The sequence below is a fragment of the Mytilus galloprovincialis genome, chromosome 11 (assembly GCF_965363235.1).
Source record: "Mytilus galloprovincialis chromosome 11, xbMytGall1.hap1.1, whole genome shotgun sequence".
NCBI lineage: Eukaryota > Metazoa > Mollusca > Bivalvia > Mytilida > Mytilidae > Mytilus > Mytilus galloprovincialis.
In genome coordinates this window covers 29,041,071-29,059,329 of record NC_134848.1, presented here as the reverse complement: position 1 = coordinate 29,059,329, position 18,259 = coordinate 29,041,071, and the positions used below count along the sequence as shown (strand labels likewise).

At 31.6% G+C, this 18,259-nt stretch overlaps 1 protein-coding gene across 1 annotated transcript in view; it reads right to left on the bottom strand.

Moving 5' to 3' along the window:
- Nucleotides 1-8,096: 8,096 nt before the first annotated feature.
- LOC143052104 (uncharacterized) overlaps nucleotides 8,097-18,259 on the bottom strand; it is a 44,833-nt gene continuing 34,670 nt past the window's right edge. Inside the window, exon 10 of the mRNA XM_076225065.1 lies at nucleotides 8,097-8,324. Coding sequence (XP_076081180.1) covers nucleotides 8,097-8,324 — 228 coding nt within the window. The remainder of the gene's footprint in view (nucleotides 8,325-18,259) is intronic.

Here is an 18,259-nt window from a genome sequence, read left to right as displayed (position 1 = left end):
ATGTTTCCTATACTTTTTCTGTTTTTTTATTTTTTTGTGCTCTTCTCTGAATCTTTTAGCTAGGTTTTGTTTTGCTTTGGACTTACTAATAAAAAAAGTTCCTAATCTTTCTCTTTCATATTCACTATGATTTTGATGATGCTAGAAAGTTTTTTATTTTATTATCTGCATTTATTAGGTTGGACATTTCTTCTTTTTGTTTTGACAGTACGGATTTTATTTCTTTTTCTTTTTCTCCTGAAGTCAACTTTGGTGTTAGTTTATAATTTTTGCAAATTACGTCTGTAAAATTACTTCCAGTTTTCTTTTTTATGTACGGGACAATTGTTTTCACTACTTTAATCATTTTGCCATCATTGTTAGTTTTTGAAGTGTTGTAAACTGTTGTTGTAAGTTCAGTACATAATTGATCAATATCATTTGTTGTGTGTGGTGCACTGGCAGCATGCAGAGACGTGTGGAAGGCATCGGATTTACAAATATTACAATCTTGTTGCTGATGGCCTTTTCTTTCAATTTCACTGAGTTTACACCAGTTTGTCAGGTTATATTTTTCAATAAAGAGAGTTTTTTCGCCTGATTTGTTACAATTTTTCCAATATTTTGTCTTTGTAAGATAAATTTGCACCCGAGGGAATCTAGATTTGAACTCGGCTAATGGAATATACATTTTGGGGTATCTGTTCATTATTACATGATAATTGTTATATCTTTTAAATACACTTATGTTTTGACTATGGTTAGGCACTGTTTTATAAATTGAGTTTTCTTTGGAATTTTCAACTTGTTTATTGTTCCACCATTTCAGATTATCTGGGTCTTTGGTTGATCTAGCCAAGATCACCTTAGCATAAATACCCATATTCATGTTTGCAGGTTATTTATCCATCAGAAAGATTGTGTCAAGTTTTAAAATGTGTTGTGTCCTCCGTGATGATTTCAGCTATTTTTTTGTTTATAGATTATATTTATATATGTATTGAATCTTATAAAAAGAATGTTGTGCATTTTCACAGAAATAAAAATAAAACTGATCAATGGCATTCTTCATGTATTTTATTTCGTTAAACAAGAATTTAGAGGCTAGGAAACCTCAATTTGACAGCATATTTTGGAGGAGGAATTATAGATAAATAGATTCAAAAAGTTCCGAGATTACAGATCAACTTAAAATGCAGGCAAAAATCATTTATTCTGCTTGTCGGTAATCACGTTAAAATGAAAAGAATCAATGAAATAGTTATGTTCATCATTATAATCGCCTTATAAGGACATACGCTATGCTAGTTGTTGTAATTATTTGTTTCAGCTTCCTTGGCACACTGTATGTAGGCTTTAAGTTAACATTTAAAGTCAATGTTATTGAATTCAACATTGTTCTTGCATTTCATAATGTCTTGGCAATTTCGATTGACTTTCATAGCACACTTACTATAGCAACCATTTTCTCAGTAAAAAACGACTCTGTAACTATGGGCATCATATTTAAGCACCTTGTTACAATGTTCTACAACTAAATCATTATGATGATTTGTGTTTACGGCCCCCTTATGGTTTACAGTTTTGTTCCACATCAGTCTGTGTGCCTGGCGTTCTGTTTACAAAACTTCAGTTGGGCTATAGTTTCCAAAGTACCAAAGGCGTATTTTGTATAATGATAATATTTCAATATAAAGACAAAATATTCTATCATATCTATCTACTTTTCCTCTTAAAATGTTATCTTAATTAATATCTTGTTTTCCCTCTCTGGTCAATAAAACTGGCAACAGGAAAACACTTACATCCCAGAAAATATACACTTGAATTAATTTACATTTATATAAAGATACATCCACTCATTCTCGTTAACTATTCTCGACTCTCCCGCATCTCAACATTTACCCAGTTTTATTCTCGTGAAGGCCTTCACTACTTTCATCACTTTCTCACACATTAAATCATCATTCATCCCCAGACCACACAACTATAGGGGCAGAATATAAACAAACAGAGACAAAAATTATACGGCTTCTAATTGGAAATGATACCAGTTAAAACACAGCTGCATTATACATTAAATTTAACGGTCAAATACTCTTTACTATAGAAAATGTATGTGGGCAAGTAAATACGGATCTGAGATAAGATATAAAGATGCAAGTTTCACCCTATGACACTCCTGCTCTAGCTCATCTTGCTTCTTTTTAAGCTACACTCGAAGACGCTGTTTCTCATTTTCTCTTCGTTGCTTCTTCAAGCTCTCCCCGGCTTCTTGAAACGACTTTCTCAACTGTGTCAGCTTTTCGTCACTCTAGTCTTCCTCGTTAAATGATCTATCCAATAGTTGTGCGGTCTCTAACCTTCTACGGGCGCTGCTAGGAGTTTTTGGTTTCACTTCGGCTTCGACTACTGGCTTATCAACACCTGGAAGTCCATACTCTGCTAAGCTCGTTATAGTTATTTCCCGCTCGCTCTCCTCTAGGGCAATCGGCCATTGTGTTCAAAAACTATTAATCTTAACTCTAAAAATTACGAATTTGTCTAACTGAAAATTTTACGTCTAATTCGAACAATCTAAATCAAATACTAAAGATATAACATAACAGTGTGAGCAGGTTTCACTCACTTACAAATTTATTTATATGTTATACCTTAAGGCTATCCAGTCAAATTAACAGACGAATTTCAGCACTGGTTTTTAAATTATAAAAACAAACCATTTAATACGCCAGACGCGCGTTTCGTCAACATAAGGGAGCTACCATTTGATTTTTATGGGGGGGCTAGGATGAAATTTGAAAAAAATAGGCAGGACAGGAGTTTTGAGTAAAAAAAAAAGGCAGGATGAGACACTTGCAAACTGATATAGTTTATAAACAGACATATTTACAGATATGTGACAGTTTCTGATCCTTTTTTTAATAATTCAGTGAACTACTCAAAACTGTTTTTAAAGAAAACGTTGAAAAAATCTTTGAAATTGAGTTTCTGCAGAATAGCCGTGCGCTGTTCTCACCATATTCCCTGAGTTTCCAAAAAGCTATTCCTCGATGCCTTCGGTGCAGTTCCGTGTTTTTTACAATGCGTTGTATGTTGACTGTAGATTAAAATTTGACAAAGATTGACTTGAACTTGTAGACTTATTATTAATGAGATTTGATACACTTTCAAACGGAGCAGAGACATATACATTCGGTGTTTCCGCGATTCTACTGGTATTTTGTTCTTTGTCCATAATTTTAGGAGTTTTGAACAGCGGTATACTACTGTTGGCTTTATGTATCCACAGTTTGTTGTTTCCATTCTGTTCTAATCATCTTGATACGACACAATACTAGCTTTTGAACAGTATGAACAAATTAAGCCTTACATTCCAAGCCGGATCTACGCACACGCAATTACTCCTTTTTTTTAGTGTCCAACCTTTAGTTTTCAGTTTTATGTCCATCTTGCATTCCTTCATGTATTTGAATATGATCTTACCATTGTTTAAGCTGTTGGGACAAAATTTCAAAGCAAGAATGTTCAGTAAAGCAATATCTCGAAACACATCACCATCACCAAAACATTATTTTGTAATGAATCTATCCGACGATATGTTTTCTAGCTTTGTTATGCATATATACCAAGGTGAGCGACGCAGGCTCTTATGAGCCTCTAGTTATACATTTCAAGGCTCTGGGAAAGCAAATAGTTGAAATATTCAAGTCAAAATTTTGTAATTCAGCACAAACGAAAGTTAAATGTTCTTCGATCCATCTTCCTGCTGAACATCTCCATCATTTGGTATATCTACAATAAATAGCATTGAATCTTTGATTACTCCAAACTTCTTAAATTCAAAATACAGCTTGTTTACTTTTGATACGACCGCAAAATTTTTAATTTTTCGTCGTATATTGCTATCACGTTGGCGGCGTCGTCGCAACTCTAACTTTAGTAAAAGTGAATAGAAATCTATGAAATTTTAACACAAGATTTATGACCACAAAAGGAAGGTTGGGATTGATTTTGGGAGTTTTGATTCCAACATTTTAGGAATTAGGGGCCAAAAAGGGCCCAAATAAGCATTTTCTTGGTTTTCGCACAATAACTTAAAAAGTAAAATCACAAAAATACTGAACTTAGAGGAAGATTAATTGGGAAAGTCCATAATCACATGGCAAAATCAAATAACAAAACGCATCAAAAATGAATGGACAAAAACTGTCATATTCCTGACTTGGTACAGGCATTTTCAAATGTAGAAAATGGTGGATTAAACCTGGTTTTATAGCGCTAACCCTCTCACTTTAATGACAATCGCATCAATTTCCGATATAAATTTAAGTATACGAAATAGAAATCTATGAAATTTTGACACAAGGTTTATGACAACAAAAGGAAGGTCATACAGTCGCAGTTACAAAATATTAAACTCGCTTTTATGATGACAGAGGGTATAGACAAACTAGGGATAGAATGAGATAAGATACATGTATATAATTCTACCTATAGAGTAGGTGTATACATGTATGATATGGGTACAGGGGAATTAGAATGGAGTTTTTGACGTTTACATGTAGGTCCGAATTTTAAATTATTTCTGGAAATAGTCGGTGGTATTTTAGTTCCAGAATCTATAAATTTAGGTGTCCCGAATAAGTAAGACAAACTCCTGTGTTAAAGGTTCTACCATTCATCAATAATGTCAAATTGGAGTATGGGATATTCTTTCAATTTTTAAGGTAAGAAACATGGTAAAAAACTAATCCATGCATGTTTCCTCTTATTTATATTTTATTTATCTGTAAAGAGAAAGATTAAAGATGGTAAAACGCGGAAATGAATACGCAGACAGGATTGCCCCCTTGCGATGCCCAGTACTTGATTTGTCAGTCTACTTATCGTTTTTTTGGATTGTTCTAATGAAGTTATATGCAATACTCAGACTCTGTTCACAAAAATAGTTTACTAGAATTATCCCTTCTTTAACCTTCAGTGTCGCTTTTCCTTTCATACAAGAGCCTGTTTTAACTAGAGATCCATGATGATTATCGTTACTAGTTTAATGTAACCGAGAAACATCGCCCGTTGAGATGCTGAGATATATCCAGGAAGAATAGTTTAAAAAAAATGATGACAAGTTATAGAAATTAAGGATGAGACAGAACAACAAATGACTATTGTATTTATATATATGTATAAAAAAATAATCAGTGTCGAAATTTTAGTGAGGCAACTTGCCTCAAGGGTAGTTACGGCCTTGGTTTGATCCAAAATAATCCAAGTATAAGTTGATGTTATTGATTCAGCATATCACAGAACCCCAATGATTCAATGTTTGTTTAAATCAAACTGAGTTTAATTTTGGACCTTTTGGACCTTAATGTAGACCAATTTGAAAATGGGACCAAAAATTAAGAATCTACATACACAGTTAGATTCGGCATATCAAGGAACCCCAATTATTTAATTTTTAACCGGATTTTTGTGACAAAAATGTCGGTTATTGATTTGGGGATGTACGGCGGGCGGATCAAATGTTGTCCGTGCATTAACTCATGAACCCTTCAACTAAAGCTTTTAAAATTTTAATATGTTGTTTCTGACAACTAAATGAAGGTCAAGTTCAATAATGGCGATTTTGACTTTTACCGTTCAGGAGTTATGGTTCTTGAAAGATTGAAAAATGGAGTTTCCAGTCGTGTCCGTGCATTTACGCATGAACTGTTCTACCAAAGCTTCCCAAATTTTAATATGTTGTTACTGATGACAAAATGGAGGTCAAGTTGAATAATGACGATTTTGACTTTTACCGTTCAGGAGTTAAGGTTCTTGAAAGATTGAAAAATGGTGTTTCCAGTCGTGTCCGTGCTTTTTCTCATGAACCATTCAACCAAAGCTTTTGACATTTTTATATGTTGTTACTGATGACAAAATAGAGGTCAAGTTCAATAATGACAATTTTGACTTTTACCGTTCAGGAGTTATGGTTCTTGAAAGATCGTAAAATGGCGTTTCCATTCATGTTGTTGCATTTACTCATGAACCATTCAATCTAAGCTTTTCAAATTTTAATATGTTGATACTGATGTCAAAATGGAGGTCAAATTTGATATTGACGATTTTCACTTTCACCATTCATCAGTAATGGTTCTTGTGATATTGCCAGGACACAAATAAATGTTAATAAATCCGGTTTGCTGTCGTTGAGACAGCCTCTTGTTAATGACATCGAACAAAGTTTAACTTTGGATCCTTTGGGCCCCTTATTCCTAAATTGTTAAGACCAAAACTCCCAAAATCAATCCCAACCTTCCTGTTATGGCCATAAGCTTTGTGTTTAAATTTCATAGATTTCTATTAACTTGTACTCAAGTTATGGTGCGAAAACCAAGAAAAATGCTTATTTGGGCCCCCTTTTGGCCCCTTATTCCTAAACTACGGACCTTAATTCCCAAAATCAATCCCAACCTTTCTTTTGTGGTCATAAACCTTATGTTTAAATTTCATTGATTTCTATTTACGTATACTTAAGTTATTGTACGAAAACCAAGAATAATGCTTATTTGGGCCCTTTTTTGGCCCCTAATTCCTAACCTGTTGAAACCAAAACTTACATAGATTTCTATTTACTTAAACTAAAGTTAGAGTGCGAAAACTAAAAGTATTCGGACGCCACAGACGACGAAACCCGCCTATAGAATTTTAGAACAGCAACTAAGAGACAAAATCATAATGGTGATGATTTCTGTTCTTTCTATAATGAAAAAATAAAAATCTAAGTTATAGTGTTGCTGATTGTTGTGTTTGTATTATAATGCAAAATTTATCATGACTTAATAAGAAATGTATTGTATCCATAGAACACTTAGACACTACTATCAACATCCTTGCATGAGCCAAAAGAATCATCATCATCAACATTTGTATTCACTTCTATGGAGCTTTTCACTTTTCTTTCTCTCATCATTCCCATTCTCTCCGAAAAAGCTAATTGTCTTGCTTGCTCCCTATATGGTATCTTTTTTTTCTTTTTTTGATGCTTTTAATAATTTCCCATGTTGCAAAGGTTACAGTAGCGACCAAATAAAAAAAAACTACATCAATTATATTAATGGTCTTCAATTTTCTACTTTATTTGATCTTTCAAATTATTTTGATTTGAGTTTTTTATACAGGAAAACCACGTCTAACATAGAAATATTAATAAGCTTTGATGAATATATATGAATAAAAAAATAATAAGTTTATATAATTTTTCCACCCTTTTATATCAATCTTTATGTTTGTTAGGTATGAATGTTGGATAAATGTAAGCTACATTGTGTTCGAATTTATATCGCAGATATAATTCGTGTAAATAATAATAGCAACCAAATATTTCCTTTCACCACTAAAAAACCTCACCGGTTGAACATGTTGATCAAGAAGAACACCAACAGTAAATAAACATGTTAAGAATTAAGGTTTAATCACGATGATACCATACTTATAAAGAAATATGGAAATGAATAATAAACACAATAAATAGTATAATAACCTAAGAGAGATGCCGTTAACCCCAAAATCCATACAATCTGATCTTTATCACCAAAAAAAATTATTTCAGATATGAAATGGTTACAGCATATTTCAACCAACTACTATGGCAAGACATACAACATGTATCAAACCAAATAATATATGGTGATGATGCCAGTGAATAGGAGCTTGAAAAAGCAGAGCCTGTCATACCTGAACAAGGAGAAGATAGTCCTTCAAAATACCTGTAGCGAAGGTACGTGTATACCTTTTTTCAACACTTATTTACATTTTAGCACAATCTTTTTTTTCCTTTAAGAAAATTGGATGGAAACTAATCGGGTAACTGTCGATTTATCAATTAGGATGTGTCTGTGTTGTCCATTTTATACCTAAATGGTTGAGACAAGTTTCAAGCTGGCTTAAAATACCTGAAGAAAGCACTTGAATCATCACATACATATCTACAGTTGTACAGAAAAAAAAAATTAATGAAATGGCAATTTAAAACAAGGACAAAGTCTCCGTTTCATTTTAAAAATGTTATTCGTCACAACATTATATGTGAATGTTGAATTGTATCAAATAAAATTAATACTTTCAGACATTTATGAAGTGCTTACCTGTCTGTCTACAATATGGGAAGGAGCACATGTTGATATAGATGTAAATGTAAAAGATGATGATGTAACCAAAGCTGATGTTATCATAGGAGTTGTATATAAAGGTGATGTAACCAAAGCTGATGTATCCATAGATGTTGATGTCCGTGTAGCCATAGAATAGAAAGTATCTGTCAATACAATTGATGAGGAGTCTTGTGATGAACTGAGCATCTACAAAATATAAATAAAATAAAATATTTAACTTAACTCATTCTTAATTGTTTATGGAAATAACAGAAAAAATAATATATAGATTCAGCGAATTCTAATGATTGATATGTGTCAACATTTTTAATGAAAATACATTCAGAGGGTTACATTATTGTATTCAATTTTTAAAACTGGACAATATTGTTTTTTCAATGTCTATTGACCTTTCACAGGAAAAAAACACATAAAAAACCCTCTCCAGCATTTTTACAAGTTTCATTTTCTTATCATTGAGGGAAAGTTAAGTTATTTTCAATAAGCTGTTTCAGAAACTAAAGGTCTATGGGTAAAATGATTATTCTTTAAATTTTGGTGTACAAACAATGGATTTTTGGTCAATGACGATATGATATATTGTTCCTTAACCAATCAAAATATTTTGGTGTACGTTTCACCCACAATGCATTCAGGGGTTAAAAAATCCACTAGCCCGACGCCCGGGACTAGATCATTTTCGCCTCGGGCAATTAAAATGTGTAATCCGATATGCCCGACGGACTAGTAACAAAAAATTCTTGACGTTTCCAAAAAAGAAAGTGAAAAATCCCTTCATCACTATTCTATGTTAGCCATTTCGATTCAATTAAGTCATCTATATTAAAAATAGAACAAATAACTCTCGCATGTCTGGGTGGCTTGGTATCATGTGTTGATTGCAATTCTCGTACTTTAAATATCGATTTCTCATACCATGGATTGGGGTATTGTAAATTGCTTATCGTGCCGAGATTTTCAATAAACGGTATTTGGGGGTGTGATGTATTGATTGGTATTGACCTGTCTTGTTGAACAGCTCTTGAACACGAAACAATGCAACAAAATATTTCTTAATATTTCAGTACGGGAACCCCAGGAACTTCGTCAGTTTCAAAACGAAAAACGGTAGATGAAGGGAGTAACGAGGCTGAAAATTTATCCCCCCAAAATGCTTAATACGAGTCGACAGGGAAAAGCCGCGGAAAAAAAATAATAAGTGTCCAGGACAGCAGGGTTGTCAAGTCTTTAGCGCGAGACTCACACATGTTCATGCTTATTTGGCAGCATTTTTCTATTGTTTTTTCTCTTTGATCTTTACAATTTGGCCAAAAAATCACGAATTCACTTCCTGAAAAGTTGACAGAACTGGGACACAATGATTCCCCTGGCGAGGTTGGCTGTTGCTGATCAAAAAAAAAAACAGACAAAGCTCTGTGAATATTGCCGTTAGTTGCCCAAAGCACGTCAATAAAAAGTCTGCTTTGAATGTGGGAACAACTAAGTTGTGTTAAGCACCAAAAGAATAAATAACAGAACAACAAAAAATATTAAATACAGTGTATAATGTCTCCTTCAAAACAAAGGACATCCACTTTGTATTATGCAGCAAACTCTTGATTTTTACGGCATACTATGGCTAGCAGGTCAGTTTTGATGGACTAGCAGTTCTTCCAACAGGGCTAGTAAAATCCTGCTGCCAATAAGTCCTGGGCTAGTTAGCTGTAACAAAATTTTTTAACCCCTGGCATTATATTCTGAAATCGCGAATTATCCAACCTATCACTACAGTTCATACAGGATTAGCCTGCGGAGATAATACGCTGATATTTCGGACGATGATTTAGATAAAAATGTTAGACGAGTCACCAGTTTAACAGTTCTGTTGGACAGCGAATTATCCGGGGTGTTTTGAAATTATAGGGAATTTTTGTTCAGAGAGAACAGCTAGCCGAATCACTTATGACGAAGCTGGAGTAGCAATAAGGTGGTGCAGAACTACTCAAAGGCATCCAAGGGGATGTAAGATTCAAGACCTGGACATGCCACCCCTGCGTGCAGTTTGCCTAGAGCTAAATTATAAGAGGTTGAGTGTGTATTCACTACACCAAATCGCCAGCCATGTAGTCATCTTGTATTGGAGGGTCATACTTGCTGTACTGCGTTTTCTAAGTCCTGCACATAGAGCCTGCATCGCTTTTGACTAGTACCAGGGGAACAATTGTCCCTCGTATGATAAAACACTAGGAAGCTAGTCGTGGTGACGTCGGTCAATAGTAGAAAAGAGTGTAGTTTAGATTATTTGGAAATTGAAGGGGAGACTAACAAACTGGCAGAAATATAGATCTTTGTTCAATTTGATCATTTGAAGTAGCTTTAGTTTATTGTGTTTTTAAGATCTATATGCAATCAAGAATGTACATATGTTTTTATCTGTGAAAAGGAAACTCATAAGATTAACTGATATTAATACATTAGCTGATATTGAAAAATATACAGATTTTAAAACAACTAAACAGTCCAAGGGCAAATGGAATAAACATTGAAACTCATATAAATAGTAATGGAGTCAAAGCACAATATTTTCCAGATGACTTTAAACAGGACCATGTGCAGAAATGTAATGCCTTATTATGAGAATATGATAATACACAATTTTGTTAAATTTTAATGGTTGTTAATAGTATTTTAATCAGCAGTATTGTCAGAGGCAAATTTACAAAAGAAAAGAGCAGCAATAAAAAGACAGGAGACGGCAGCACATAATTATAAGGAGAATTTCCAGAAGACAAAGACACAATTTTGTACTTGTATCATGAATCCACTTTGTTTGGAGAAAGAATGGAAAACAATATAGGAGAGCAGATATCACTCCGTGACTCGATTCATAAACGCCAAAATTAAACTAGAGGTGCTTATCTCTTACATTTTAAAGTAACATATAGTGTACTCAGAGAATTAAGTGAATATTTCCATATATTAATATATATTTTCAACAACAGCTAATGGAAAATAAAAACACTAACAATGTACGTCAAAGTGTAAATGTGCTCTGATACTAATAATTAATATGCATGTCGCCCAGTTAGTATTGGACTGTACACCATGATATTATGTAAATATTTTAACTCATTTGTTTTTTCTCTTCAGGTGTCAGGTGTACGGAAACACACATAGAGTTGATGAAATGCTATGTTTAAGTGTGACTGATAATAACGAATCTGTGCATCAAAAGTAAATCCTAATAAAAAAAAACTACAAGAAATGAAGACATGATGCAAGATTAACATTTTTACCAAAGGTATCTTTTTTGGAACTGTTCGCAAAATTTTCCTGATAATTATTATGTTCACAATAAGATTTGTCATGCTTGCATGTGTAGCGGAATTCTTCAAATTCAGTACGAAAGAGTTTAGGCGTATGCTCACAACGGAGGAACTAAGGGGGAAATATATAACTGAGTATCATGGTTACAAAAAGGAAAATTTTAAATCCCTAGATATGTTTTATCCTTTTAGCAAATTATCTAAGTTGTCGTTTCAATAATCACCGTATATAATTCATTAAAAGTCACGTAGAAGCTGATAGGAAAATAAAGAAAATGAAAATGAAATCTTTCACGAATTGATAAAGAGATGAATACTATGTCTCTTCTCAATTATGATTTAATGAACTGTGTGTTTATTTATCAGCATAATTAACACTAGATCATTATTTGATAAGTTTTAGGTAGAATTTATGGTTCTTAACATAAAATCAGATTAGAAAAAATTAAGACAGGCTGTCATTTACTAAAAAGTATCAGTGGGATAACTATAGAACTCCGCCTAAATTTCTTACTATTAATGGTTTTAAAACTAAAGAGATGCTCATTTTCAAAATGCAGTTAACCATAGAAAGGGAGCATATTTTTCACCGACACGTTGAAGTTTTGGGAGATATTTTCCCAAACGAGTCAACATTCTGGAGCGAGGAAGACATGGATACCTGTTTGGAGTTTATTACATAACAAGTAAAGGTATTGGAATCGGGGCCAGGGATGGATGTAGTTTGGAAACTACATCATACCTGCTCCGAATCAGTTGGAGTTACGTTAAAGAAGGGAAGCTGGATTTCTACTAACAACATAACCAGTATTGAAGAGGTGGTGGGTCACCAGATTAGACTAGTGACGATGTTCCCATCATAGATGGGAATATAAAAAAGGCCCTTTTGAAAGTGTATAGAAATTAAACACATTTTTTAAAGCTAAACACGATTCTGAATACAACCCTAAACACATTGTACTGATACACGTTTAGATATAATCATGTAAAAAAAAAAGTGCACAAACGCTGTGCTAAGAATTGTGTTTAGGATCTAAACACCGTTTGTACAGTGCATGCTAACGTTAGATTTTGAAATACAGTTAACACATATATATTTGCCAAAATAAGATTGCAATGAAATTGTTAAGGAGTTGAATAGATTTTGCAATTGAATGTACCAAATATTAATTGTATCCTCTTATGGTTTTTTTTCAGAATGGATAAAATAAGAAAGGGACGAAAAGATTCTAAATGTATATTGTGTGAAAAAAGAACAAAAACCGGTAAAAGAAGACCTTTGTGTGGAGAAACAAATAAAAATCTACGCAATGTTCTCAGTAAGAATTTTCTTGTTTTACCTAATGATGATGACGTTATCTGTGATACTTGTCGACGGAAATACTACAAAGAAGGGCAAGCACAAGTAAATACACCAACTGTTCTTACAACTGATACAAATGCAAATGATCCTGATTTTATGCCACCATCTGCACCTAAAAGAGCAAAATTAAGTTCTCCTTTATCAATATCGCTTCCGATATCTTCAACAATTAAAGATCATGCACAATGTTGTCTTTGCAAAAAGCGTGGTCCAAAACTTATGGTTGTTCCACAAGAAGCACGATTTAACACATTTTGGAAAAGAATATAATTATTCCTGCCGGATCACGGTGCTGTCCTCGTCATTTATGTACTGAAGGTTTTACAAAAGAAGCTAACGAAGACATAACTAGTGTGTACTGTTTCTGACTTCAATCGCAGCGGACTACTTGAATTGATAGATACAATTAGAGAACATGCATTAAAAAATAAAAACGCTAGAATTGATTTTGATAAATCTTCTTTAAATGACACAGACTTTCGAAATTTGACTGGCTTAACAATAACTGATTTTGAAGACTTATGTTCTCACATTCCAAACTCAGCTATAAGAGATACCCGAGTACGAAGCATGAGAACATGTATTGGTATATTTTTGACCAAACTTCGTTCGGGGATGTCTAATAAGATATTAGCAACTTTGTTTAATATAGGCAAAGATTCTATCAGGAAAGCTATTTCATCCGCAAGAGATGCAGTTAAACAGCACTTTACACCAAAATATTTAGGATTTGATCATGTATCCCGAGAAAGTGTTATACAAAACCATACTCGTCCACTGGCACAAACATTATTTGGTGATATCACAAACACAACTGCCATACTCGTAATTGATGGTACATATATTTACATACAAAAGAGCGGACAATTTAAATTTCAACGTAGTACATATAGCATGCACAAATTTCGCAACCTGATTAAGCCAATGATGTTTGTCACAACTACAGGATACATTGTAAGTGTGAGTGGACCCTATCTTTGTTACAGCAAAAACAATGATGCCAAAATTTTAAACTCAATTTTCAAAAATAACTTGGAGAAAATCAAGGAATGGTTTGATAAAGATGATGTTGTTGTGGTTGATTGGGGATTTCGAGACAGTATCGACCTCTTAGAGGAATTTGGTATTCAAACTAAATTGCCAAGCTTTCTCAAACGTAACGAGAAGCAACTTTCGGTTGAAGACAGTAACACAACACGTCTGGTAACAAAGGTCCGCTGAGTTGTTAAGTCCGTTAATGGTAGAATCAAGCAGTGGCGATTGCTTGACAAGGTATTACCAATTTCCTTTATACCGTAACAAAAGGATAACATACGTAAAAAGCTGATATTTTAGCTTAGTCGGCATACCATTTTTATGACGTCATAACAAGAAAACGGGAAGAGATAACTATAAAATTCTTGGTGTTTTATAAGCTCCATATCATAGATAATTTTCTAATATGTATTGACAATTGTATCTGAAGTAAACTTTAACCAAATTAATTTTTATTGAAAATATATTTTTTTAGTAAATTTTACCCCTTTTTGATAATTTATTCTGATGGTACCTTAAATCGACCACATTCTAAGGATAGTTGGATAGAATGTAACACCAAACCTGCAAACGGTTTAAATAATGGTTTTCTACATTTTACTGTAAATTTAACTCCTTTTTTGATAATTGAATTAGACGTTACCTTAAATCAGTCATTTGATCGAAATATTTTTCTAATATGTATTAATTTGACAACTTTTTTGACAATTGTATTAAATGTTACCTTAAATCGGTCATTTGATCAAGATAATTTTCTTATATGTATTGACAATTGTATATGAAGTAAACTTGAACCAAATTAATTTTTATTAAAAATATTAATTTTTTTTAGTAAATTTTACCCCTTTTTTGATAATTTATTCTGATGGTACCTTAAATCGACCACATTCTAAGGATAGTTGTATAGAATGTAACACCAAACCAGCTAACGGTTTTAATAATGATTTTTCTACATTTTACTGTAAATTTCTTAAACTTTTTTTAAAGTTGCATTAGATGTTACCTCAATTCGGTCATTTGATCAAAATAATTTTCTAATATAAAAATATTTTTATCCAAAATATCCAAAATATTTTATTTTTTTAGTTCATTTCACCCCTTTTTGATAATATATTCTAATGTTACCTTAAATCGCCCACATTCTACGGATAGTTGTATTAAATGTAACACCAAACCTGCCAACTATTTTAATAATAATTTTTCTACATTATACTGTAAATTTGAAAACATTTTTGATAATTAAATTAGATGTTATTTAAATCGGTCATTTGATCAAGATAATTTTCTATTATGTATTGACAATTGTATCTGAAGTAAACTTGAACCAAATTTATTTTTTAGTACATTTTACCGCTTTTTGATTATTTATTCTGATGTTACCTTAAATCGACCACATTCTACGGAAAGTTGTATAGAATATAACACCAAACGTGCCAACGGTTTTAATAATGATTTTCCTACATTTTACTGTAAATTTGACTTTTTCGATAATGGAATTAGATGTTACCTTAAATCGGTCATTTAATCAAGATGATTTTCTAACATGTATTAATTTGAAAACTTTTTTGATAATTGTATTCGATGTTACCTTAAATAGGTCTTTTGATCAAGATAATTTTCTAATATATATTGACAATTGTATCTGAAAAAAACTTGAACCAACTTAATTTCTATTAAACATATATTTTTTAGAAAATTTTACCTATTTTTGATAATTCAATAAGATGTTACATTATATCAACCATATTCTACAGATATTTGTAATGAATGTACCACCAAACATGCCAACGGTTTTAATAATGATTTTTCTAAATTTTACTGTAAATTTGAAAACTTTTTTGATAATCGTATTTAATGTTACCTTGATTCGGTCATTTGATCAAGATAATTTTCTAATATGTGTTGACAATTGTATCTGAAGTAAACTTGAACCAAATTATTTCTTATTAAAAGTATTATATTTTTTCAGTAAATTTTACCCCTTTTTGATACTTTATTCTGATGGTACCTTAAATCGACCACATTCTAAGGATAGTTGTAAAGAATGTAACACCAAACCTGCCAACGATTTTAATAATAATTTTTCTACATTTTAGTGTAAATTTCAAAACTTTTTTGATAATTGTATTAGATGTTACTTTTATTCGGTCATTTCATCAAGATAATTTTCTAATATGTATTAATTTGACAACTTTTTTGATAATTGTATTCGATGGTACCTTAAATAGGTCATTTGATAAAGATAATTTTCTATTATGTATTGACAATTGTATCTGAAATAAACTTGAACCAACTTAATTTCTATTAAAAATATATTTTTTAGAAAATTTTACCCATATTTTTATAATTGAATTAGATGAAACCTTTGATCGATCATATTTTGTAGATGTAGAGAATGTAACACCAAACCTGCATGTGTAATGATAATATTTCCACATTTTTCTGTAAATTTGAATATTTTTTTGATAATTGTATAAGATAATACCTTAAATCAGTCATTTCATCAAGATAATTTTCTAATATGCATTGACAATTGTATCTAAAGTAAAAATTATCATTTCAGGTAACAAAATTATCAATATAGGTAACATCTGAATGAATATAAAAAGATTGGTAAAATTTTCTAAAAAAAAAATGTTGCAATTTTTTAGATTAAGCTATAATTGATTCAAGTGTACTTCTTATACAATTGTCAACACATATTAAAGAATTGTCTTGATCAAATGACCGATTTACGGTTTTTTCAAATACAATTATCCCAAAAATCGACCAAATTTACAGTAAAATGTGGAAGAATTATAAATATACATGTAGGTAACAAAATTATCAGTATAGGTAACATCTGAATGAACGTAAAAAGATTAGTAAAATTTACTAAAAAAAATGTTGCAATTTTTAGATTAAGCTGTAATTGGTTCAAGTTAAGTTCTTATACATTTGTCAATACATATTACAGCATTGTCTTGATCAAATGACCCATTTAAGGTTACATCAAATACAATTATCCAAAAACTCGATAAATTTACAGTAAAATTTGGTAAAATTATCATTAAAGGTAACAAAATTATCACTATAGGTAACATCTGAATGAATATAAAAAGATTGGTAAAATTTACTAAAAATAAAATGTTGCAATTTTTTATATTAAGCTATAATTGGTTCAAGTGTACAACTTATACAATTGTCAATACATATTAAAGAATTGTCTTGATCAAATGATCGGTTTACTGTTACTTCAAATACAATTATCCCAAAAATCGACCAAATTTACAGTAAAATGTGGAAGAATTATAAATATACATGTAGGTAACACAATTATCAGTATAGGTAACATCTGAATGAACATAAAAAGATTGGTAAAATTTACCAAAAAAAAATGTTGCAATTTTTAAAATTAAGCTGTAATGGTGTCATACCACCAATTACTCCCTCAAATTTAGAACGTATGTGGAAGTAGGCCTACTCGAACAAAAAATAGTGCATTTGATGTCATTGTTCACCTAAACTTACCAACAAATTTGCAGAAATGAAAGTTTTGTTGAAAGAGAAATATATTAAGACCATTTTGAGCCAAAATTTACCTGTCTATGAGTTTGCATTAAAAATTGAGGATTAATGCGCTCCATAGTATACTAATTTAAGATTTCCAGAAAACCAGGGGTTATTTTTAGAGGTACCTCCTTTCGGAAGCTCTCTGCTTTCTTATATGATTTTGAATGTATGTTGAAAATTGGCATGCAGAAAGGCGACACCTGTACGATTCAGGATATACCTAGTTTCTATGAAGTTAAACTTAAGGTAAAATATTTAGAAAGCTGTGAAAATTGCAAAATTTGGTTGAACAGATAGGGACTTTTAATTGGTGGTATGACATCTAATTGGTTCAAGTTTAGTTCTTATACATTTGTCAATACATATTACAGAATTGTCTTGATCAAATGACCCATTTAAGGTTACATCAAATACAATTATCCTAAAACTCGATTAATTTACAGTAAAATGTGGTAAAATTATCATTAAAGGTAACAAAATTATCAATATAGGTAACATCTGAATGAATATAAAAAAATTGGTAAAATTCAATAAAAATAAAATGTTGCAATTTGTTATTTTAAGCTATAATTGGTTCAAGTGTACTACTTATACAATTGTCAATACATATTGAAGAATTGTCTTGATCAAATGACCGATTTACGGTTACATTAAATACAATTATCCCAAAAATATACCAAATTTACAGTAAAATCTGGAAAAATTATAAATATACATATAGGTAACAAAATTATCAGTATAGGTAACATCTGAATGAACATAAAAAGATTGGTGAAATTTACTAAAAAAAAAAGGTTGCAATTTTTAGATTAAGCTGTAATTGGTTCAAGTTTAGTTCTTATACAATTGTCAATACATATTAGAGA